Source organism: Salvia splendens, chromosome 11 (genome assembly GCF_004379255.2).
Source record: "Salvia splendens isolate huo1 chromosome 11, SspV2, whole genome shotgun sequence".
Classification (NCBI taxonomy): domain Eukaryota; kingdom Viridiplantae; phylum Streptophyta; class Magnoliopsida; order Lamiales; family Lamiaceae; genus Salvia; species Salvia splendens.
Genome location: NC_056042.1, coordinates 28,607,970 through 28,634,673, shown reverse-complemented (window position 1 = coordinate 28,634,673; position 26,704 = coordinate 28,607,970). Strand labels below are relative to the sequence as shown.

General features: G+C 39.7%; 1 protein-coding gene and 1 pseudogene across 1 annotated transcript; both read left to right on the top strand.

Annotated features, from left to right (window-relative positions):
• Positions 1–10,851: 10,851 nt before the first annotated feature.
• On the top strand, positions 10,852–15,537 carry LOC121754097 (annotated as a pseudogene).
• Positions 15,538–21,417: 5,880 nt separating this feature from the next.
• LOC121754905 (putative RNA polymerase II subunit B1 CTD phosphatase RPAP2 homolog) lies at positions 21,418–25,929 on the top strand. The gene is made up of 6 exons (XM_042150194.1): positions 21,418–22,212; positions 22,299–22,892; positions 22,991–23,184; positions 23,284–23,547; positions 24,040–24,198; positions 25,458–25,929. The coding sequence occupies exons 1-6, from the start codon at positions 21,606–21,608 to the stop codon at positions 25,560–25,562; spliced, it is 1,923 nt and encodes a 640-aa protein (XP_042006128.1). The 5' UTR covers positions 21,418–21,605; the 3' UTR covers positions 25,563–25,929.
• Positions 25,930–26,704: the final 775 nt, after the last annotated feature.

Sequence of the window (26,704 nt, the reverse complement as noted above, 5' to 3'; positions counted from 1 at the left end):
GAGTCTTTCGACACTCTTAGACCCATGAACTTGTTATGTTCCTGGGAACGCTCCCACTACGACATGGTTCTTACAATCTTAGGTGTTGAAGTTGATTTTATTAGTGCAAAAGTTTCTAATGGTATGATTCCTTGGTAATATGGAAAATTCGATATCTCTCTTTATCTGAGAGTTATCACATTGTTAGGCTTGTAGTTCATCTCTTGATCTTCATACAAGAATTGTATCTTTGAAGATTACAGAACTCATAATCTTACATCATTTGGGACAACCTTAAAACATACCTCAGTACTCAACTCCAATTACTTGGATACCTTTCCAACATGCGTTGGAACAACATTACACCTTGAGATGTGCTAGACTAGAGTCGCTCTAGTCCACAACTCGTGTTTTGTAGAAGGTACTGATGATGGTAGTTTCTTTAAGGTGTATCTCGTTATATCTAACGTTTATCCCATCAATGATAAGATTTTCATGAGTACAACTCATCACTTGATCAAACTTGTCTTAGAAAGACTTCGATTCCTTCTTACATAACTATCCCATTCTTTAAAGAATGCTTGGATTCGTTAATGGAGATTAGACTCCCACTACTGATCATAAAGCTTTGCTCGTCTTCTTATTGGTGTAAACCATTGAGACTTGCTAGTCTTTCTACGTTGCACTTCTATAAGTATTCTGAATCAAATGATTCTAACTCATAGTGCATCGAATAGACATTCTCGACTTTCAAGCTATTTAACAACAAATTGTTAAAATCTTGATAGTCTAGATCAGTTTGAACAATAACTAAGTATTTTCTTGGCCTTAAGACTAAGAGCCATAAATACTTTATCATTCATTGTTTAAGAAGTTGATGTGTTGTTTATACTCAATCTTGTTGCATCTATATTGTTTCAATACTATGATGCCTTAAACATCAACCATAAAACAATAATTGAGCATTAAAAGCTCCCACTGCAACAAAATCCTAACTGGATCAAGATCTCTTACTTAGAAGTTGCATTGTCATGTAAGTCATTGTCCTTCTGTAAAAGAGGTCAATCCAACTTACAAAGCATCTTCACTCGCTTTAAACAAACTTTGATGACAATTCAGGCTCTCCCATTTCCATATCTAGTCTTTTGTTCAAATGAACTAGGACTTAGGAAAAAATGCAGCCTTCATGAATTCGTCATCTATCATGTTACTTTCCTCTAACAGTAATATAATGACTAATATTCTGAAGGTTTTCTACTTTTCAGTTAAACCTTCTTGTAGTCATTTCTTATTACTCAAGGCGATGACTTGAGTCAGAAAACTATTTGAGTGATCAAAAGATTCCTCAAAACATTCTGTCCCTCTAGGATATTCCAATAGAATCATCTTGACAGATTCTATTGATATCCAACTTTCATCGTCACTAACCAAGACTTGTCGTGCTACTTAAAAGAAAATAGCTTGACCTTATTCCTCAAAGAACTTGTCAAGTACATGCAAAAAGCATTCTCGAACAATCTTCGTAGAATTATGTCGAGGAAATGGAGGACATGAATTATTGAGTATAAACTCCCAGTTTTAGCGATGAGAATCTTATCCATTTACATTTCCAGTCCACATAATTTTGGCATTCGAGTTTATTCCATTAAGATCGCAGACAAAATATGAATGACATAATGAAGATTTGGCAAATAAACTTATTATCACATACTTATGCTCAATACATAATCGCAAATAACCACAAAACAATTATGTATCTTGCAACTGTAAAATTAAAATTTTGTACCCTCCAGAGGAAGTCAATACGCATTAAAATCTTACAATTTTACTGGTCACAACACCGACGAATAGTCCAGAGACCACAGAGTGGCATGGCCGCCTAATGTTGCCTAAGCACGACCACCGAATTTAGCATTACAGAGTCTCATTTCTACAACACACTCCCATAACAATGCTCATGTGCTGCTAACAAGATCAAGCTATCTCATAAATTCTGTGTGAACTTCTGAATCTCGCAGTTTCTTAGGATTATTGTCCCCACAGAGCAGGTGGCGATAATATTGGAAACCACATTCTAGTTCATACTATTTATCTTCGAGAAATCCGCCCTCATGAACTCGCTATTTCTTAGGATTATTGTCCCCACAGAGCAGGTGGCGATAATATTAGAAAAAAGCTTCATAAATTGCAGACCAATTGATGGAGACCATATACAACGCACTTGTTGTAATTATCGCTTAGATATTTTATATGGTTTTTGCATAATTATCACATAAGCAGATAAAACAGATAATCCACTTACAATAGATAAACACCAAATAAACAGATAATTCCATTTAATGCATGGCATTTAAACACGCTGGATAATTAACGACATTATTTAATCTATTCAAGGGAGATTCAATTAGGATTTATCAAGATAGTGTTGACTATCTAAATCCACTTAGGATTATTCTAGATTTTATTTCGATAAAATCTAATCCTTCAACTCAAGATAATGTTGATCTAGGATTATCTTATTTAAATCGTTCTAGGATATTACTAGATAGAAACGATTCCATCATAATCCATACGATGAATAAAATCCAATCAACCTAGATTTATACAAATCTTTAATTCTATTTAGAATAGACATCTAGAATATATCATATATTACTTAGGATTTCTTAGATAAATAAGTTTATCTAAATCCAATTAAATAAGGATTTTCTTATATATTATCTTTATCCCAATCTATCTAGGATATAATCCATAAGATAAGGATAACTTGGATTAATGTTTATTTTAATCCATCTAAGATTTGTCTTGATAGAATTAAATCTATTCAAATCTATAGGATAAAATAAATTAATATAAATATTAATCCTAATTCATCTAGGATTTATTCTTGGAGTTAATCCATATAAATCCAAAGAATTAGATAATATTATATTATAATTATTCATATCTATCTTAGATTTATCTAGGAACAAATCCATACAAATCTATAAGATAAGAATAAAATATTATATTATCACTATCCAAATCCAACTAGAATTTATCTATGAGTAAATTCATATAAATTCACAGGATAAGAATAAAATAATATTATCATTATCTAAATCCATCTAGGAAATATCTAGGAATAAATCCATATTAATCCATAGGATATAGATAAATGATTAGATTATTATTTTCCAAATATAACTAGGATTTTATCCAGGAATAAAATCCATATAAATCCAATAAATAAGGAAAGAATCTAATTAATCCATGATTTGATATTAAATCAAATCTCATATAATATATATAATTCACAAAAGATATATTCAAATCTTATCACCATATTTATCTTGAATCTAGATGAATATTAGGAAACTATTAAATTATTCTCATCCATATCATCTAGGAATAAAATAATATTATTTATTTCCATAGATATAGATAATAATATAAATATTCCTAAAATCTAGGCAAATCTTCCAAAAAGATTTTATTTCCCTTAAATAATAATATTTTAATGATATCTTTTAATAAAATAATTAAGTAATCATTAAAATAATCCTTCATCGTTATCTCATCGTACGAGATTCGCACGAACGATGAACGATGAAAATCCGACGAGTTCGTCGTCGGATCACGACGTACCCAGTGTCTCGGCACCAGGTGACGCGTCGGGTGACACGGTTCCTCGGCCAGCCCGTCGCCTCCGTCTTCGGCCAGCGTCGCGCACAAGGCGCGTACGCTCTCGTCCTCATCGGCACGTCGGGTGACGCGGTCGCTCGGCCAGGAGCTTGCGCGGTGGCCCGGCTCCTCTCGGCCAGTGGCTCGTCGCCCGACTCGGCACACCAAGACCCGATGCTCCCACTGCCTCGGCCAGCCGTGCGCACGAAGGTGCGCTGCTCTCGGCCAGTGGCTCAAGCGTCGTCTCGGTCCTTCCGCCTAGGGTTTGGGCTCTCGGTGCCTCGGTGTCTCGGCCAGTTCTCGGTCGAACTGCCGCACCGTGCCAGCCTCCGTGTCGATCTCGACGCGGGTTCGTCTGGGGCGAGCGGTCTCGGCCGGCGGCGCGCACGAGCCCTCACTCTTCTGCGCGTCGCCCCGTGATCGTAGCTCCCCTGCTCCCACTGTCTCGACATCCCTATTTCAATCGCGCGAGGCGCGATCCGCCTCGGCGCGAACGCCGACGGATCGCACGTCTCGTACGATCGAAAAATTCAAGTTCCTTGATTCGATAGTTCTTGAGTTCATCATGCATAAAAATTAAACAAAACACCAAGAACATGCTTCGCAATCAATTAACGCATGCATACATGAATTTCGCGAAATTTAAATCCAAATAATCAGAGCCAAAGACTGACTCTGATACCAATTGTAGGGGTTGGCAGCGGATGCGTGCGTTCTAACGGATCACATAATACGGATCTATTTAGCAGATTATTTAGACAAAATCTATTCGCATAATTATCACATGTATCATGCTCATAACTTGAATTACATACATGCTTTAGAACAAATAAATCCTAAAACATGCATACTACGGAGTTAGCCAATTTACCTCGTTGATTCTCCAAAGAATCGTCGATTGCTTGCGCCTTCTCCACGATGATCTTCATTACTAGACCACAGATCTTCTGACTGGTGTCCCGAACTGTATTCTGAAATCAGTGTGGGCTGATCTTATCGAAACACTAGGACTCGAATAAAGAAGACAGAACTTTCTCACGGAGGAGGAGCTGAAGATCTCACGGAGGAGAAATTGAATAAAAAAAATCGCCCCCTCTTAATAATTAGAGTGGGCGAAAATTTTTATAAAAAATTATCTTTTCGAATAAAACTTATTAACTCCAAGAGTAGACTTAGCAAGACTTAGCAAGAAACACTTATTTATTATTCATAGAGTAATAAAACTCCAACTGGCCAGTTTTCGAATAATAAAACCTTGTTCAAGCTCCTCTTGAGGACATTATCAAACGAGACTCACCTCGCACACGATTCAACATAATAGCGATCCTAGCACCGCTAGATAATGATCACCACTACCCAATATACCTAGATCGTTGGGTGACGAAAAACCCGCACCTTTGGTAAGTCAAAGTAGTAGATACTCAATATCGTATGCTCAATGCTAACGTACATTGATTAAGAAATAGATATTTATCAAGACCTCGTCTTTCAGTAGATAGCATAAAGACACGTCTTGCTGTTAGATCCATTCAGTGCTATACCACACCAACGTCATCTTATTTCAATAAGGCTTAGAAATAATCGGACTGACATTGCAACCTTTCACGATAGGTAGCCAAAGCCTATCTAGGTTGTGAAATTCATCTTTTTCTTTTGCAAAGCATTGCATAGAACCGACTGTAGTTACCTTAAAGTGGACGACGCCCACAACCAGTCTACTAAGCAAAAGACTTAGGCTTTGTTTACTTCTTATGCATTTAAATGTTTATAAAACATCTCATAAACGCACAAGCAAACACAATGTAATAATATACTGATTCTATTCGTGCGAAATGCTCGAATAATACTGAATTGGGTCAAAAGTGGATTGTAGAGTTTTTACGTATACATGCAACGTTCTATTCATGCGAACTCTCGCTCGAAACATGCTTTTCAGTATACTAACCCTAACATCCAGATAGTACCATAAACTATCTAAGTTGGGTTGTGCCAGTTCCAAGCTCCTCGATTGAGGAACCAACAGATCCAGTTGTCACTTCCGCCGAGCAGGTCTCACCACAAGAGCCTTCTCAACCAAGCCCCAGCGATCCTACTCCGACGATATCCGAGGTAATATCTGAACCGAGTACAATTGAGATTCCAGTTACCACTGACCCTACCGAAACAGAGGCTCTAGACAATACAGTTGATGGAGACACAAGAAGATATGTGTTCCCCTGTCGAAGTACAAGGGGAGTTCCACCGAAACGATACTCCCAGAGAAGATTGGAATAAAGAGTCGCTATGCCGTGGCAAACTTCGTGCAAGTGAATCTGACTAAAATGGCTCGAGCGTTTGAGGCTGCGCTGTATGAAGAAGAAGAAATCCCACAGACGGCCGAAGAGGCAATGGAACATAAACGGTGGAAGGACGCAATGATGGTTGAAATGAAGGCGTTGATGAAAAATAGTACAAGTGTACGGAGCAAGCTACCTGAAGGAGTAAAGATAGTAGGATGCGGATGGGTATTCACGATAAATAGGAAACTGGATGGTACTATCGACAGGTACAAAGCTCGCCTCGTGGCGAAAGGATATACCCAGACTCATGGTGTAGATTATGATGAGACATTCTCACCAGTGGCAAAAATCAACACTGTCAAAGTACTATTCTCAGTTGCCGCTAATAAGGAATGGCCACTTCAGCAGTTTGATGTGACCAATGCATTTCTCCATGGGGAATTGCCAAAACCCGTGTACATGGAACCTCCACCTGGTTTCTCCGGAGATTTCTAGATGGGGAAGTGTGCCAACTAAAGAAGACACTATATGGGTTAAGGCAATCCCCAAGGGCATGGTTTGGCAGGTTTACAGAAGTGATGAAGAAGTACGACTACGAGCAGAGTAATTCAGACCATACATTGTTCATCAAGAAGAAGAACGGAAAGATCACGTGTTTGATTATATACGTGGATGACATGATCATTACCGGAGATGATGAGAAAGAGATAGCTGAACTGAGGAAGAATCTGTTTCATGAATTTGAGATGAAGGATCTCGGTCTTCTCAAATATTTCTTGGGAATTGAGGTGCTAAGGTCAATAAAGGGGATTTTTATAAATCAGAAAAAGTATGTACTCGATCTATTGGCAGAAGTTGGGATGGTTGACTGCAAACCCGCAGATACCCTGATGGTGCAAAATCACGGACTACAGATAAGGGAGGGGCAAGATAAACCGACAGGGGGATATACCAACGACTAGTGGGAAAGCTCATCTATCTATCCAATACGAGGCAAGATATTGCATATGCAGTGGGAGTGGTAAGTCAATTCATGCATGCACCTCAAGAGGAACATTGGGAAGCAGTCTTGAGGATTGTCTGATATTTGAAGGGAACGGCGGAACACGGACTTATGTTTGCAAAACATGGACACATGGAGATACATGGCTTCACTGATGCAGATTGGGCAGGGAATCCAAATGACCGAAAATCCACTGCCGGGTACTTTACCTTTGTGGGGGGAACCTCGTAACATGGAGGAGTAAGAAGCAGAAGGTAGTAGCTCTATCTAGCGCAGAGGCAGAGTTCAGAGGAATCAAGAGTGGACTGACAGAGATATTATGGCTACGAAAGTTGATGACAGAATTGGATCTCCGACCGACTCTTCCATGCAGATTGTTTTGTGACAATAAGGCGGCCATAAGTATCTCCGAAAACCCGGTACAACATGACAGAACCAAACATGTGGAGGTAGATAGGCACTTCATCAAAGAGAACATTGAAGCCAAAGTAGTAGAAATGCCTTATGTTAAATCTGAAGATCAACTGACAGATATCTTGATAAAGGCGGTGAACTCGAAGTCGTTCCACGAAGTACTGTGCAAGCTAAGTATTGAGAATCCCACTACCTAGCTTGAGGGAAGTGTTAGAAGATCACACGAAGATCATGCGAGATCATAGTAAATCAAGGGAATTATATGGGAGAATATTGTGCCATAAATATAGCATAGTAATTATTATAATTTAAGTTTACCTTATTTATAAAATATCTTAGCCTATATAACATTGTAGTCTCTATGTTCATAATGTATTGAATAAGAATATTTTTCCCTATCAAGCTCACATTTAGTTTCATAATTATGTATCCTTTGCTCATACCCCATTTTACTTTAGTAAGGGTGTGTTCAGTTAGTTTTTTTATGGGATACTCTAGAAATAAATCTAGTTTAGAATTGACATTGTTCAATATATTTTTGTGTTTTAATCTATTTGTTTATTACTAAGATATAAAAGTGGATTTCAAGGTCAATGCCTTACGTCATATAGTCTAGTATCTAGTGTGACCAAAATACCCTCAGCAAAATGGAGGCGGGAGATGCCAATTTGGGGGGAAGCAATTTCATAAGGTTAAAATTGGGAATTTACTTCCATTTTTAGACCGAGTTCCCAAGATATAAAAACCACGGTTTGTGGATGATTTCATTTAAAAGCATTTCTGCCTGCTATAGTGCGGGCCCAATTTTATTCCTAAGGCCGCCTATAATTGATAGTGGGTCACTAAACATCAATAAATAAGCTCAATTCAACTTATATCTAAGCAATTCAAAATCAATAAAAACGCCCTAAGTTTTAATAATGTTTTTAACTATGTGATGATAGTTGAATGATCTATTGTGTTTTTACAAAACTCGGAAAATTGAGTATTAACACTCTAACATATAAATTATTAAACATAAAATCAACGATAACCAATTATATTTAAGATTTAAGTGTGAGGACACGAGAGGTGTTAAAAGCTGTTAGGATTTACAACACTTACGATTCATATGTTATCAAGATGGTGACAACGGTCAAAATGAGAGTCAAGTGATAATAGTGTAGTCATAGTATAAGTTGAATCATAATTAATTGTTGAGTTTATAATTAAATTATAAAAAAATCAATGAAAATCAATACAGTATTATAAAATTATCTTCTTGCACCGATTCAAACCTAGATTTTTATCCTTTATTTTTATTTATTTATGTTTAGTTACCAATAAAAAATCTTTTAAAATTTGTGGTTAAGATCTGCAATTTTCTTATTTTACAATGACTCCAATTACATTACAATTAACAGCTTTGGTATTTCTTTTCTTTTCTTTTCTTTTATTAAAATAGTAGTATATTATTTGCTCAAAGAATTTTTATTATGTGGAAACACAAGTCTATTGCTAGAAGGATATGAATGTGATTATTTACAGATGGTAAATTAGGGGGAAGGATCCTCTGCTGTTTTGCAAATCACGGCACAGCCTGCTGTGCATAAAACACAGGAAATATTGAATGAAACGCAGGGATTGTACCACATCGGCCCACCACACAGAACCTTCATCTCTTCCATTGAATATATATGCAAATAAACTTTTTTTATATAAAAGACAGGTTTCATCTTTTTATCATTAACTATTAAAATTGATTTGTTTTATTCAAAACTGTAAATAGTGATGAAATTTTACAAATTGTTTTATCCACAGAATCATATATATCATGATTACTAATTATTTTTTACAAGAATTTCGTCATTTACATTTTAGAATAATTTATCATTTATCATGTACTAGTCATTGTATTTTACTTTGTAAAAGTCACGACTTAGTAAATTTTTACTAATATAAATATTTGAATTAGTAATTGCATAAAGATAATTAAAGGGGAAAACGAATAAAAATGAAAGAAATTTATAAGTTACAATCCCTGCGTTTCATTCAAATTTCCTGTGTTTTATGCACAGCAGGCTGTGCGGTGATTTGCAAAACAGCAGGGGATCCTTCCCCGTAAATTAGTATGTATAAATAAATAAATAATTTAATATACCAACACTTTCCCTTCCCGCCAATCAATAAAAAGAGATAGCAATCTCCCGCCATATTCACAGCGAGGACGAAACGATGTAGTTTACTCTTTCATTGCCCATGGACTTCTCCTTGTAGACCCCCATTTTATTTAGCTTTCACCGAAATGACCACTGAAACTATCAAAATGCCCCTACTATTTTGTTTATTAATAATGAAATCGAAGTTTTAAAATATAATTATTTAATATATAATTTAATCAATATCAACTCACTACTAATTTAGTACTCCATTCGTCCCATAATAAATGTCACAATTTCTTTTTTTAGTTTGTCCCAAAAAAGATGTCATATTTTTTTTGAAAAAAACTCTCTCTCACACTAATATAAATATATAACGAATAAAACAACATCTTCTAAAATTCTATGTCAATCTCCAAATATGTCATCTATCATGAGAGGGAGGACTAATATTAATGAATTTTGGATGGTGTTGATCAATGGCATGCTATTTAAGTAGTTTTTTAAATATTATATACATATAGTCCGACCCCACAAAAATCAATTCTTAGATTGGTAACCGATTCAAAAATATTTGAATATATATTATATCCGAATTGAAGTTATTTAATATGTTTGATATAAAGTGCATGTAATTGGAATAAAAAGTAACTAAAATAATTAAAAGTGTGTAGATAGTTGTCATGTGAATTATTGTAAGTAGGGGTGGCAAATCGTGCGTGTCGGGTCGTTATCGTGTCGACACGATAACGACACGAACACGATAACAACAAACACGAACACGACCCGTTAAGAAAACCTCAAACACGAACACGAACACGACACGAAATCCTCAGACACGAACACGACACGAACACGACACGAACCCATTAACGACACGAACCAATTCGGGTCAACACGACACGATAACAACACGTACACGAGATGACACGATAACGACTCGATAACAACACGACCTGATAACGGTTAATCCTATTAAAAATGAAAATAATAAGAATTAATAATATTAAAATATTATTTGTTAACGGATAACACGCACACGACACGAACACGACACGAACACGTATTGTTAACGGATAACACGAACCCGACACGAACACGACACGAAATTTTCGTGTCCTTAACGGGTCGACCCGATAAGGACACGAACCCAATAAGCTCCGACCCAAACCCATTATTTTCGTGCCGGTTCGTGTCGTGTTATCGTGTCGTGTCAAAAATTGCCAGCCCTAATTGTAAGTGTGGTGTTTTTATTTACTAAAATTTTTAAAAGTGAAATATAAGAGAAAATAAAAAAAGGGAAATAAGAATCGGAGAAAAAGGAATAGAGTATTTAATCTCATTTTGCCCTCATTTACGAGAACCCTCCCTCATAAAATCCACCGCCATTCACACCCACCGCACCGCCATTCAAACACAAACACACACACGACAACCTCTCTCTCCGGCGACCACTGCGCCTCCGGTTACCGCCCGCGCAAGCACCTCAACCACGTTTGTCTCTTTGTCAAAGCTCTCTTTCGCTGTTCAAACACCGGCCTCTTTCTCTCTCTGCGTTGCCGCTGTCCGGCAGTTTCTGGTGCCACCGTCGCCGGTTTTCGGCATATCTAGGTTAGACTTGTCTCCCCTTTGTGTAAGGAAGTCCCTTACACCTCCTATTTACCCAATTTCTTCTTCAAATTAAAGTTAGGGTTCATAATCATGTTTTCATAATTTAAAGTTAGGGTTCATAATCAAGTAAAATAGGTGAGATAGTTGCAAATCTAACCGTTTGATTTTTAATCCTTTGCCTAGAGATAGTTGTATAGATGGTATAGAATGAAAAGGTTATCTTGGTGTGTGAATGTTGTAAAGTCTAGGATTCTGCTTTTGATTTGGGAAAATTTTTATGCTACTTTGGATTGATTTGTAATTGATCTTTTAAGCATAATTCACACCTTAATTAAAGGAAGCTTGTATTCATGACATGAGAAAGTTTGGGACAGGACAGCCTTTAGAGAAAGTGGAATTGTGGGGATTTTGCATACTTTTTGGATTAAAGACGTCCACCATAAGTTAAACATGCTTATCTGGGAATATGTTATAAATGTTTAGACCAAGGTTGATGGAAAAAGGGAGCCATTATGCTAAATTGTTGTAGTTAGTTTAGAACATAAGTCTACAATATTGCGGCTAGATTTTGAGAGGAGAACTTGATTTATACTTGCATTGTTTTGTGTTGATGTTGATAAGAATTAATGAATTGTACATATGTATATTGAAAGGTAATCCTGTTTCGAGAGATAACAAGGGTAAGGAGAAAGTGAAGAAGTAAGGTGATTCTAACATCAAGACGTTTGGATTTTGAGGTAGTATTTTCTACATTAAATCTTAATTCTTGAATTAAGTTATGTTATTGCATATTGAGTATTGAGTGTTATTTGTTAATGCCTTATGCAAACCTGATGCGTGATTCATCACTTGGATATGTTGAGTGATGATATTGAAAGAAATGAAATATACTTCAATTATGTGATTCGATAATATGTTGAAACAAGTTGTTAATGTGTTATGTTGGACTTTGCTGGAAAAAAATGTGGATATGAGATACATGTTGTGATAGGGTGAAATGATATGTGATGCGTGGTGTGATTGGTTTGAGCCTAGTTTTACAAGTCAACATTGTTAATTCTTATTGGCTGAGGCCTCCCCTATTTGCTGACATACATCTTATGTCTTTTATGAAGATCAATCTGGGTGAATGCAATGCCTGATGAACGGAATGGCCTGCCTGTAAATGCCAATGGCAATAAATATACAATTGACTTGCCTACATTCAGTAGGCGGTTGCAAGCTTTCTACAAGCACTGGAAAGATCACAAAGATGAGCTTTGGGGTTCTTCTGATGTCCTTGTTGTGGCCACACCGCCTCCTTCGGAGGATTTACGGTATCTGAAATCCTCTGCTCTTAACATTTGGTTACTTGGATATGAGTTTCCAGAGACGATTATGGTTTTCGGAGAGAAGAACATCCATTTCATTTGTAGTGGTAAGAAAGCATCATTGCTTGAGGTTGTCAAAGCATCTGCCAGAGAGACTGTAAATGCAGAAGTTGTAATATGGGTTAAGGCAAAAAATGAGAATGGAAGCACTCAAATTGATAAGGTGCTCCGGGCTATCCGTTCTCAGCCAAAGTCAGGTGACCATGATGTACCGTAGTTGGGAACATAGCTCGGGAAGCCCCAGAGGGGAAACTCTTGGAGATATGGTCAGATAAGTTGAAGGTTCGGGTCTAACCCTGAGTGATATATCAAATGGATTATCTGACCTTTTTGCTGCTAAGGACAAAATGAGATTACATGTATTAAGAAAGCTGCTTACTTGACTGCTTATGTAATGAAGAACTTTGTTCTTCCTGAGGTGATTGATGAGGAGAAGAAAGTGACACACTCTGAACTCATGGAGAGACAGAGAAGGCGTCAAACTAAAAGCTGAAAATGTTGATATCTGTTACCCTCCTATCTTTCAGAGTGGTGGGAACTTTGATCTCCGGCCTAGTGCAACAAGCACTGATGATCCGTTATACTATGATTCTCCCAGTTTATCATTTGTGCAGTTGGGTGCCGCTACAACAGTTATTGTTCAAATGTTGCTAGAACATATCTTATTGATACTGATGCAGTGCAAACCAAAGCTTATGAGTTCTTCTTAGGCTCATGAGGCTGCTATTCATGCACTAAAGCCTGGAAACAAGGTAAGTGATGTATATGAGGCTGCTTTGACAGTAGTGAAGAGAGATGCTCCTGAGCTGTACCCCACCTAACAAAATCTGCAGGAACGGGCATTGGTCTGGAGTTCCGTGAATCTGGATTGACTCTTAATGCGAAGAATGAAAGGCTGTTGAAAGAAGGCATGGCTTTTAATGTCTCACTTGGTTTCAAGGATCTACAATCGAAGTCGAGCAATCCAAAGAGCCAGAATTTCTCACTATTGCTTGCAGATACAGTATTGTGACGGATGGTGTCTGTTATGTTGCAACTTCGGTTAGCCCTAAAGTTCTAAAGATGTTGCCTATTGTTTCAATGAAGACGGAGAGGAAGAAAAAGCCACGAAAAGCCAACATGGAACCTACTTCCAGGGCTCTATGTATTCCAAAGCAACGCTTCGTTCAGACAATGGGGGAGATCTCCAAGGAAGAACTTAGGAAGCAGCACCAAGCAGAACTTGCACGCCAGAAGATTGAGGAAACTGCTCGCCCCTTGTTGGGGTGGGATCAGCTAATGGGGATGGAAGATCTACTGTGAAATCAGCAAGTGAGCTAGTTGCCTATAAAAGTGTTAATGAACTTCCACCACCTAGGAAATGATGATTCAAGTTGACCAGAGGAATGAAGCTATTCTAATTCCCATCTATGGAAGCATGGTACCCTTCCATGTCGCTACAGTGAAAACTGTGTCAAGCCAGCAGGACACTAATCGAAATGCTATATTCGTATAATCTTTAATGTACCCGGCACACCCTTCACTCCTCATGATGCCAACTCTTTGAAGAACCAAGGGTGATTTATTTGAAGGAGGTCTCATTTAGATCCAAGGATCCGAGGCACATAAGTGAAGTGGTGCAGCAGATTAAACTCTTCGGCGTGTGTTATGGCCAGGAATCTGAAAGGCTGAGAGAGCCACTCTGGTCACCCAAGAGAAACTTGAACTTGCTGGAATAAGTTCAAGCCGACAAGGTTGCATGATCTTTGGATACGTCCAAATTTGGTGGCCGTGCCAGGAAGTTGAGTGGCACATTAGAAGCACATGCGAATGGGTTCCGCTATTCTACTTCGAGGGCTGATGAGCGTGTTGATATCATGTATGGCAACATAAAGCATGCCTTTTTCCAGCCTGCAGAGAAAGAGATGATTACCCTTCTTCACTTTCACTTGCACAACCACATTATGGTTGGAAATAAGAAAACTAAGGATGTGCAATTCTATGTTGAGGTGATGGAGATGGTTCAGAACATTGGCAGTGGAAGAGGTCTGCTTATGATCCAGATGAGATTGAGGAGGAACAGAGGGAGAGAGATAGGAAAAATAAAATTAATATGGAATTCCAACAATATGTGAACAGGTGAATGATCTATGGGGCAGCCCCAATTGCGCCTGGACTTGGAGTTTGATCAACCTCTCAGAGAGCTTGGTTTCCATGGGGTGCCATACAAGGCCTCAGCTTTTATAGTTCCAACTTCTGGCTGTTTGGTTGAGCTGATAGAAACTCCTTTTCTGGTGATCTCATTGAGTGATATTGAGATTGTCAATTTGGAACGAGTGGGTCTAGCACAAAAGAATTTTGATATGGCAATTGTCTTCAAGGATTTCAAGCGTGATGTTATGCGGATTGATTCCATCCCATCTTCCTCGCTTGATGGCATTAAGGAATGGTTGGACACTACCGACACCAAATACTATGAGAGCAGGCTGAATCTTAACTGGCGCCCTATTCTAAAGACTATTATGGATGACCCGCAGCAGTTCATAGAAGAGGGTGGCTGGAATTTTTGAACTTGGAAGGCACGGACTCTGATTCTGATAACTCAGCAGAGTCGGATAAAGGTTATGAGCCATCTGATGCAGAGCCGGAGTCAGAATCAGAAGATGAAGCTTCAGAGAGTGAATCACTGGTAGAATCTGAAGATGATGATGAAGAATCAGAAGAAGAATCTGAGGAAGACAAGGGCAAAACATGGGAAGAGTTGGAGAGGGAAGCTACCAATGCGGATCGGGAGAAGGGGAAACGACTCGGACAGCGAGGATGAGCGTAGGAGAAGAAAGATGAAGGCTTTTGGCAAGGCAAGGGCTGGACCTAGCAGTGCTGCCTCAAAACGCTCCAAGTTTAGGTAGATGGTTGCTCAAAGTTGAGGTAGTGTAGCTTATTTTGGATATTTATTACTTGTAGAAGACCTATCTTTGGCCTTTTCCATCTTTTGTCAACTTAAGGTTTTAGTTTTTTGTGGTTGGATTAAGAATATCTTAAAAGTGTATTTTGGTTCGTGCATGCTGGTAACCTGAATGATTAGGTGTAGGTTTATAGCCTTTTTGTGGTTTGAATTAAGCATATCTCAAAGTATTGTGCATGCTGGTGACGCAAATGATCTAATTTTAGTTTTTCTAGCTAACAAGCTGTAACGGTCTTATGAATATGTGAGGTAGGAATTCTGAAGTTGTTTGAAGTTGATGAAATTGTCGGTCAAGAGTCCGGGGCTCATAATTTTGTGTATTCTTCACACAAATTGTTCAATTAAATAACAAATGAAGTGAACGAAATCTATATAATACATGCTCATGCTAAATAAATACATTAAAGTGGTCCCTTCAGGCCATTGACAACCATAAGCGTCCCTCTTTTGCCAAGTCATTATTCCTCTCTATTTTCGTTTCCGGCCACAACTTCTACAATGTACGCCCTCTCCCTACCTAGACCATTTAGTGCGTACTATACATTGTTTTCACTTGTAAAATTGAAATACGAGCACACAATATATAAATTTGACTTCATAGATTATAAAATGGAATTGCAACTTCATAGAGAATACGTTAAATTCAAAGATATTTTTCAACCTTTCTCCGGAGTACATCCAAAAGACGTTCATTGGGTTTGACGCTTCTCCATCATGTTCGATGTATCCTTATTTTGCATTTTGAAGTATTGGTACATGGTGCTAATCATATCCATGTCCTCAATTGACTGAAAAATACTCTCTAGATGGGTGAGGTCGACGGCCTTGAGCAGTGCTGGATGTGGCTGTGTCTCTCAGTTCTTCAATATCCGACTTTTGGAGTAATTCGAGCCGTGCGTCCTACTTCATACGTGACGACTTTAGCAATTATGGGTAGTGCCTCAACAACCAGCTCAATGGTCTAATACATGTCTAGTTCATAATAAATTTCTCATCCGACGCTTAGATTCATAGTCTGTTGAGAGAGAGAAGAGAAATATACTAGTATGATACTCCCTCCGTTCCATGTTAATATAGTCATTTTTCTATTTTAGAAAGTTCCAAGTTAATTGAGTCATTTCTATTTTTGGCAAAAAGTAATTCTCCCTTTTACTTTATTCTCTTTTCATCTCTCTTACTTTATTTTTTCTTACTTTTTCACCATCCATCTAACATACTATTCTTAAACTCCGTGCCGAAAAGAAATGCCTCTATTAACAAGGAACGGAGGGAGTATAAGGAATGGATTTTGAAGGGTTGGTGGGTTCATATTTATAAAATTTGAAATTATTAAAAAAAAAAATTAAAAACCCCACCCCACCCCATTCCGGCATGGCGTCACGACCCACAATGGGTGTTGCGGCGCCCCTCCCCACGTCCAGCCCCATTGACCACAATGGAGGAGCCACGCAATCACATTATTCATAAACCAAATCGCTCAAATCAAGATTGATGTGATAAAATCGTGATATTTTAATTATTGTCATTATCTATTTTGCCAAAGTTAGTGTGCAATTTGATTTCATAAAAAAAAGTGAGACAAATTGTGGCATTTTAAAAATTCTTTCAAAATTCGTGGTGTTACTAATTAATATTAGGCCATCCACTACGCTGTCTCTATACCGTCCCTTAAACCGTCTCTTAACTACTATTTGAGCACTATTTGAGAGCCCCACTGTCCTTTTTTCCTCCATTCCTTAACTAAGGGACGGAACCTGCAACGCTTTTTCTCTTAACCGTCTCTATATCGTCCCTTAATTACTATTCATTCAATTTCATTTAGAATTTTTTTTCTACCCAATTCAATTTAAACAAACACACTTTATTAAAAACCACACTTTATTAAAAAACACACAAACTAAATAAACACACAAAATAAAAAAGACACAAAATAAAAAAACACAAAAAAAAAAAAAAACTACTCCGCCGGCGAATCATCCTCTGGAGGCGGTCGAGGTTTAGGGGGTGTCGGAAGGTCAAGTTGTGCTGCCATAGCAACAATTCCGTTCCACCAGGCCGTGAATTGGGCGTACGAGAAGTGGGAAGTGTCTGCCATTGTGGCGGTCATGTACGCCACCATAAGTGTGTCCGAGCCTCCCCGCGAGCCCGAGGCCGGCTGACTTGATTCGCCGAGGCTCTTCCTTGCTCTAGCCGCTTTCGCCGCCTTCGTCCCTTGCGGCCGACGGCGCCCATGCACGGATCCTCCAGCATCGCCGACCGTACCCGCAAACTCCCGGGATTCAGCCTCAGGTTGGCTGATGCCATCGGTGTCACCACCAGACGCACCACCAGACGAGCATTGGCCACTCGCCGTATGCTTCGTGCGCTTCGAGGTTGAGCCCGAGCTGGAGCCGAAACCTCCGGCCCACCGTTCCTCGTCCTTGACGGCCTGCCAAACATCAACAAATCTGAATTGATGACCCTCGTCCTGGTAGTAGGCGTGCAAAGCGGACGTCAAAATGTCGGTGGCCGTGGCGCCGCTTTGGTAGCGCGCCTCTTCAGTCGAGTAGATGCCGCAGAATTTTTTAATCTGTCGGTCGACTCGGTCAAAGTGAGAGCGGAGCATTTTAACTTTGCGCTTGCGGGAGCCTTTCGGCTTTATCTGGTGGTAGACCTCGCAGACCTTTTCCCAGAAACACTTCCGGGTTTGTTGATTCCCGACGATGGGATCGTACGAGACCGTGATTCAGGCGTTGTACACCGCCATCGTTTCGAAGTTGCTGTACGGATGCCGGCCAAGATCATCTTCTTCTTCTTCCTCCTCGTCCTCGCCCGCCTGGGGTTGTACACCGCCAGTGCCACCTCCAACGCCTCGGCCACCTCCACCGCCAGTGCCACCTCCACCGCCCCGGCCACCTCCACCGCCAGTGCCACCGGAAAAATCCTCCCGGATCTGGGATAATCCCTGCGAATACCGCGTGGCGGAGGGACGGACATATGCATCAAGGTCAAAATTGGGTTGTTGGTACCCCCCCGGCGTCGCCGAACCCTGAGTCCCACGGGTTGACGAACCGGAACCGCCCAATGTGTTGATCATGGTCTCCCAATCTCCGAACGCGTTGAGATCCCACCTGCCGGAGCCGGAACCGTCGTAGTTGCCGTCGTCGGACATCTTGAGTTGGTTTATGAAAATTTGAGAGAAAATTTGAGAGAAAATTTAGATGATAGGAAGAATAGAAGTGTAGTTGTGTGTGAAATGAGGATGAGTTTAGGAGTATTTATAGAGTAAAAAAATTAATAAAAAATCAAAAAAATTATAAAAAAAAAAACAAAAAACGGTATTATTACAACAAAATTTTTTATTTAAATTCGAATTTTTTTTTAAAAAAATTTTATTGCGTCAGCACGTGACGACGCCCACTCGCGGGCCGGCGAGTGGGCGTCACGCACGACGCCGGGTTGCTCCACGTCGCCTTGGCGCGTGGCGAGACAGCCCGTCTCGTGGCTCGCCGGGACGAGACGCGGGACGAGATGAGACGAGATTGAGGCTGCAACGCGTCGCGCCGGCGTCCTGTCTCGCCGGGACGAGATGCGAGACGCCGGCGAGACCCGTAGTGGATGGTCTTAACCCTCATAACTCCCTTAGTCCTTTAAGAGCATTGGCAATGAGAGCCGATCGCAAGGGTCGAGTGATCGGCTCTCCCATTGGCGCCCAGCGGTTGCCATTGTGGGGGAGGGCCGATTCCCCCTCCCCAATGCCTCCGCCCCTTGACCGATGAATCGCCCCAGCCGATGCCGCACGGGCTCCGCATCGGCCCTGCGATGGGCCTCCATTGAGGGGCGTCGGGCCGATGACGGAGCCGATTTTCATTTTTTTTTTAAATTTATTACTTCTATACATACCTCATTCCTCCATTTCACACATTCACTCTCATCATTTTGAAGTTCTTCCATTTCACACATTCACTCTTATCATTTTACTTCAATTCATCCCTCATCATTTCACACATTCATCTCTCTAGCAAAATGAATCCCAATGATGCCAATAATTCCGGTGAAAACCAGTTTACTGGCCAAGGAGGTCAGTTTTCGAACCTACTAGCGGGAAACCAATATCTCGGAGGCGGCCAATTTCCTGTGGAAAACATGTTCGGGTTGGGAACCCAATCATCCCAGTTTGGGATGGGTTCAAATCAGATTCCGTCTCAAGGAGGTTTACCTTTTCTCCACGGCATCCAATACATTGGTTGCCCACAAAGTGGCTACGTCGGTTCTGGTAGACCGATGAACACATCGAGTTCCGGCGACGATGTCTACCGCCCAACGATGAGCCCAAGCATGTTTGGTACTCCCGGGACTGACGAATCCACTGTTCCGTTAAGAGACTTGAACTTCAACACCGACGAGTACGAGGTGTCCAATATGGAACCATCTCCTCCTAGGTCCAAGGTGAAGGCGGGGAAGGGGAAGAGGAAGGAGAAAGTGAGAGCCAAGTCTTCTGAGGGTAGGCAGGGTGGGTGCACAAGGAGTACCTACTCCATCGAGGAGTCGATTGCTCTTGCTCGTTGTTGGGCAGATATCTCTGAGGACCCCCGATTGTAGCCAACAATCAGGGCCAGGGCGGTTTCTGGGGGCGTATCACGCAAAGATACGAACAAGTCAAGCTCGATGGAGCCCCGACAAACAAGCCCGATGATCTATGCAAGTATTGGAAACGCCTGGTGTTCGACTACGCTAAATTTCACGGTATCTACGATGGCAACTTGTGGGAAATGCTTGGTGGAGTTTAGGGGCACTGTCAACTCAAAAGGATTCAAGTACTGGGATACATATCAGCAACTGAAGGATTTTCCCAAATTCAAAACGGGTATGTCGAAGGCGTTGTAGACGAGATCGGTGCGGACACGCCTGACGCTCTTCAGGAGCTATAGCAGCGGCGGAGCGGAGCCAATAGACTTGTCAGAGGACCAATCGCCCATTGAGCCTACTCCTTAGCACCCAATGGGCGTGAAAGCAGCCAAGGCAAAAGCGAAGAAGGGGTAGGGGAAGACAGAGTCCAGCGGGACGGATGCCCAATCCGCACCGGTCCAGACTGACAATGCATTGGGTCATGCCGCCTTCGCACAATCGATGGTGCGCCTCTACAACATGCACATGAAATCCAATTCTCGATTTGTGAAGAAGTTCATTTGGAACACCATCCAAGGGTTGAACAAAAAGATGGGTCTTGCCGAGGATGATGAGCCGAAACCCGAGTCCTATTGATGTGTGCTTGTTTTTATCAATCTTATTTATTTTTTAATCTAGTAGTATGTTTTTTTAATGAAATTTATTTTTTTATCATCTTTGTTTAAAAATAAAATATATGAATAATAATAAAAGTGATGCCGTGGAAATGAGATGAGCTTTGAGATAGACTTTGGGATGGACTCTCGTTGCAGAGAGATAGGCTCTGGGATGGGCCTGCTGACGTAGCAGTAAAAAATGGAGATAGACTCTGAGATGGACTCCGGAAATAGGCCTCCAATGCTCGGAATATGATTTTTGGGTCCGTCCTTTAAAATTATGTACTCCCTCCGTCCCGCTTTAGCAGTCCCGGTTGATCAAATTCGGGTGTCCCGCTTTAGGAGTCCCGGTTGAACTCGGTGCATAAAAATTGATGTCCACTACATCAATTTATTTATTACATCATTTAAAAGTGGGACCCAACCTCCATTAAATCATTTATTTATTACACACTTAAAAGCAAAAAAGTAAAAAAGTTGTTTAAAAGTGGGACCCAACCTCCACTATATCATTTATTTATTACACACTTAAATACCCCTTAAAACATGTGCCCGACTCAACCGGGACTGCTAAAGCGGGACGGAGGGAGTACTATTTTTTATTTTAAAATTTTATTTATTTATTGGTGGAATCCATTATACCTGAATTATCCATTTTTTTAAAAATTAATAAATTTATGTTTTATTCTAATTAAATAGTAGTAGGAGTATATTTTTAGCGTAAGCTATTAGTGACTTAGGGTATACCCCTTTATTCATAGCGCTTCGCTCCCCTCTCCTGCTTGCTCTCTCGCCTGCGCCTCCCTCCGCCGCCGCCGTGTCTCCTCTCCCAGCGCCGCGTGCTCTCCTCTCGGCTGCCGCCCTCCCTTTCTTCCGCCATCTGCAACCCGCAAAAGATTATTTCGTCTAAGTAAAATCAAATCATTCGATTGTTTCGAAAATGTCCAAGTATGAATCACTGACAGTGAAGGACGCAGTTCATAAGCTTCAGCTCTTCCTTCTAGATGGAATCAAAGACGAAAACCATCTATTAGCTACTGGTTCATTGATATCCCTCGGTGATTACAACGATGTAGTCACCGAGCGCACGATAGCTGAGATGTGCGGCTACCCACTCTGCCCCAACCCTTTGCCATCCGACCGCCCGCACAAGGGGCGTTACCGCATCTCACTCAAGGAGCACAAAGTCTACGACCTTCAAGAGACGTACATGTATTGCTCGAGTACTTGTTTGATCAATAGCCGAGCGTTTGCTGCCAATTTGCAGGAAGAGAGATCCTCGGATCTCAACCCTGCGAAATTGAGCAGAATTGTTAAGCTATTTGAAGAGTCGAATTTGGACACTACCGTGGATATGGGCAAGAACGGAGACCTAGGTATTTCCGAGTTGAAGATTCAGGAGAAAACTGGTAGAGAAGCTGGGAAATTGTCCATGGAGGAGTGGATTGGTCCGTCAAACGCGATTGATGGCTATGTGCCACGGAGTGACAAAAACTTGGAGTCACTTCAATTGAACAACAATAGAAAAGCTGCTAAAAAGGGAAAAGGTTGGAGTTTTATTCTATAATGTATGATTTGTTCATGTTATTGTCAATTTGGTTCATGTAATCTCCTTGATGTGTGTATGTTGCAGGGCCTAAGCATCGGCTCTCTGATCCAAATGTGCAAGACATTATGTCCTTTGACATGAACTTCACAAGTACTATCATTACTCAAGATGAGTATAGCGTTTCCAAAGCTGCTCCATCAGTGAAGGCTAAAGAATCAAGAGGAAAGTTGAGTGCTAACAGTGTAAATTGTGAGAGGAAGCCAATGCAAAACTCAGCTGCTTCACTGACTGACAAAAATGAAGTTCAGCCGAAAAGGTCTGATATAAGTTTGGGTTCTACTGGAGCAGATGACAATGTTAAAGCACCAGAGGATATTTCTAGTGCTTGCCAAAGTGATGATGCCTGGGCAGCTACTGTTCCGAGGTCCTCTATAAAGACTTCGGATTCAAAGAAATCAGTCCGCTGGGCGGACGAGAAGACTGATTTTGATGGGCAAAATCTTGAAGAGTATGAAGAATTTAAAGAAGAAAAAGCAGCTTTAGTAACATCCCATTCAGCAGTTGAGGAAGTCGGTGAGGAGGAGTCGTATAGATTTTCATCTGCTGAAGCCTGTGCGGAGGCTCTAAGCCGAGCTGCTGAAGCTGTTGCATCAGGAAAATCAGATGCATCTGATGCTGGTATGAAGTTAGGCTTGAGTTTATATTGCTGACATAATGTTGTGCTGTTACTTGCGAGTTGAGACTCTTGTCCATTTCTCATTGTGTTTAACATACAGTATCTGAAGCGGGCGTAATAATACTACCACCTCCTCATGAAGTGGGTACTTCTAAATCTGAAGAAAATGCTGATATTATCGAGACAGACCCGGTGCAGTTAAAGTGGCCTCTTAAACCTGGAGTTTTGAGTTCTGATTTGTTCGACTCTGAGGATTCTTGGTATGATAGTCCCCCGGATGGGTTCAACTTGCAAGTAAGTTGTCTGTCAATGGCTTTTGTCATTTTTTTGTAAGTGTCATTTTGTTTGTCTGTCATTTTCTGATTGGCTGTCTATATGTTACTCTTTGTTCAGTTGTCGACTTTTTCAACAATGTTTATGGCACTCTTTTCCTGGATATCATCGTCCTCTTTAGCATATATATATGGAAAGGAAGAGAGTTTCCACGAGGAATACTTGTCGGTCAATGGGAGGGAGTATCCTCACAAGATTGTTCTGTCAGATGGGCGCTCTGCGGAGATCAAGCATACTCTTGCTGGCTGCCTTGCTCGAGCCTTACCCACTCTTGTGACTGAACTCAGGCTTCCTGTACCAGTTTCAACTCTTGAGCAAGGACTGGTATGCTTGTACTAAAGGGTTTTATTTCTTTCCTGTATTCTGGAGAGTTTGTTTTTGTGGAATGTGGCTGGTAGTGGAACTTTAAATGTGTACAGAAATTAAATTTTATATTTGGATAATTTATCAGTAAAATAGTGAAGTATTTTGTGAGATTCAATTGTATATGTTTCTTCCACGGTGATCTGGACACTTTAAACTATAAATTCACTGTAATTTTTTTTGGATCGGAGGTATAATGGGGTGTATACTGTATAGTTGATCCATCATCATTATGCTAATTGATAGTTTGGGGGAACAGAGTTTGGAGTGGCTGTACTCAAACTCTTTACAATTCATGGAGATATGTGATTCTCCTCATACAACTTAAGTAAGAACTGTAGGAGCAGCGAGCATATTGACTTAGCTATTTTCTTATCTTTCCTTTGTAAACACGTCTTTTTCTTTTTTAGCTGAAACTGTTTTGTTCATACTCTATGTATTTGTATTATGCAGGGTCGCTTACTAGATACAATGTCTTTTACCGATCCAATTCCTGCATTTAGGATGAAACAATGGCATGTTATTGTCCTGTTGTTTCTTGATGCTCTTTCTGTCAGTAGAATTCCATCGCTGACCCAGTATATGTTGGGTAGAAGAGCTATAATTCCCAAGGTGAGACACTTAAACTGTAAGCCTTTTCTGTTATGTGTGTGAATAGTAGAGTACTAATAAGTTGGATACATGGTGAGGAATATTTTTGAAGTACATTAGTTTCTTTGTATTCTTACCGATTTAAAAGTGCAGCTATAGTGTTTTCTGTTATGCAGCATCTATTGGCTGAGTATACCTTGAACTTGCTTACACCAGTTAATTGAATAATAAGACTTGCTTTTTTTTTTGTGTGTGTCTCTCGGCCTAGGTGCTGGAGTGGTTAATGCATGGGTTTGGTCTCAGGTCTCAGTTTGAGTCTACCGTCTTTTATGGTATTTAAATTTAATGTTCCTATTACCAAAAAGAAAAAGAAAAACAAGATTTGTTTAATTAATTGGTTACTGTGTTTGGTCGAATATGTTCTGTTAAGGTTATTGAAGAATCATAACACAAGAGGTAGTACTTTGTAAGATATAATACCATCTCTGAATGAAGCTGGGATTCCATCTTTGTCTAAGAAAGAAAAGAAAATTGAAAAAATGGAGATCAATATGCTGGCTCCCAGTAATAAATTGTAAAAGTCATTGTGCGTGCAAAAGGTGAAAAGGGTTACTTCTCTATAGACACTCAGTCTTTGAATTGTGTATAAACTACTCCCTCCGTCGCACAAGAATATGCACTCTTTCCTTTTTAGTCCGTCGCACAAGAATATGCACTTACTAATTTTGGAAACTCTTTTCTCTATAATGATATGAGACCATTCTTCACTAACAATACTTTATTTATTTTTTCATTCTACCTCTCTTACTTTACCAATTATGCATTAAAACCCATGCCCAACACAAAATGCATATTCTTGTGGGACGGGGGAGTAGTATTTAGTTATGTTGTTTAGCTGTTGCACAGTTTTTACCTGCTCAATTATCCAAAAATCACTCATAGAGATAGTAGCATGTGAACCAAGTTTAGAAGTGGAACGAAATGTATCAGCTGGAATCGCTCTCCATGACCATGAATATTCATTAAAGCTTATGCTTAATTGCTTACACAGTTGCATCTACACCATTTCTAACTCAAATCTTCAAATTCACTTCTGCTATAGGTTTATGTACCTTCTTTAAGGCCTGGTGTCTGTGTACATTTATTGATGTCCTTAGTAGTTGCTCTAGTATCTATTCTTGATAATTCACTGTCATCGTTATTTGTCTCTGGCCTTGTTTGTTCTTTTTCTTGTGTTATGTTTCTGCAAATCATGAAATTTCAAGTGGCTTTTATTTTAGGTTCTTGAGGGTGCACAGATTGGTTCCGAAGAATTTGAGATAATGAAGGATCTGGTCATCCCACTTGGCCGAGCACCTCAATTCTCGACTCAGAGTGGAGGCTAGTCAAAGCCATCAAAGAGTGTCGAGCAGCATATATTGGAAACTCTGCTGAAGCAACATGGGTTAGAGAAGATGGGTTGCGCCTGCTTCTATCTTCTACGAGCTTTGCCTGGCATTTGGCAAAGGCTTTCAATATGGTTTGATGCCATTTGCAATATTCTGAAATATCGATGAGTTTATACCTGGGTTTCAGCCACCAGTCCAGAACCGTGAAATGCCAATAATGCATATATAATAGTTAGCCAGCAAGTTAAAGTATACCTGATTTATTTTATTTTATTACAGTATATTTTTGTGATGATATTTTTGTAAGATACTCCTCCGTATTGGCTTTGCCATTTGGAAGTGGACTGTTTTTTTTTTCCTTCAATATTTAGCCGGGTGTGTTATAATGCTAATTTTTCTTAAATTCCTAACTTTGCTGTGTGTATTAAAAACGTCAGCGCGATCACATTAAAATGTCAACACATATTTATGTTGACATTTTAATAAACTGTGTTGACATTTAAATATTAATATCAACACAATGTATTAAAATATCAATTTAAGTTTATGTTGACATTTCAGTATCATAGTGTTGACATTTTTAATACATTATGGTGGTGTTTGGTTTTCAAGATAGAATAATATAAGATATAGTCTATGATTGAATTATAAGATTATTTTACTAATTATGCCATGATTATCTATTTAGAATTGAGTTGTGAGATTGAATCACATGAACTAAACACACTATAAATTTATTTTCGGATACAATCTTGCAAACCAAACACTCTCTAGGTTAATGAGTTAGCACTTTAAGAAAAATGAGCAACGGATTACACAGTATATTTAGTCGAATTGAATTTTCTGACTAAGAATAAATATTGGCTATGCTATCATTTTCATTAGACCATCCACAATAGGAATAGCCCAGCAATAGCCCAGCCACTGCCACATCAGCAGCACTAAAAATCCTCCTGCCACATCATCAAAACAAGCAAATAGCCCAGCAATAGCCTAGCCATAGCCCAGCCACATAATATCCACATCACTATTAACAAATATATACAAAATGAAATAATTAACAATCACACAATATGCGAAATTTAATTTACGACACAAAAACGAGAAAATTCACTAATATTAATAAAATTTAAAAAGTA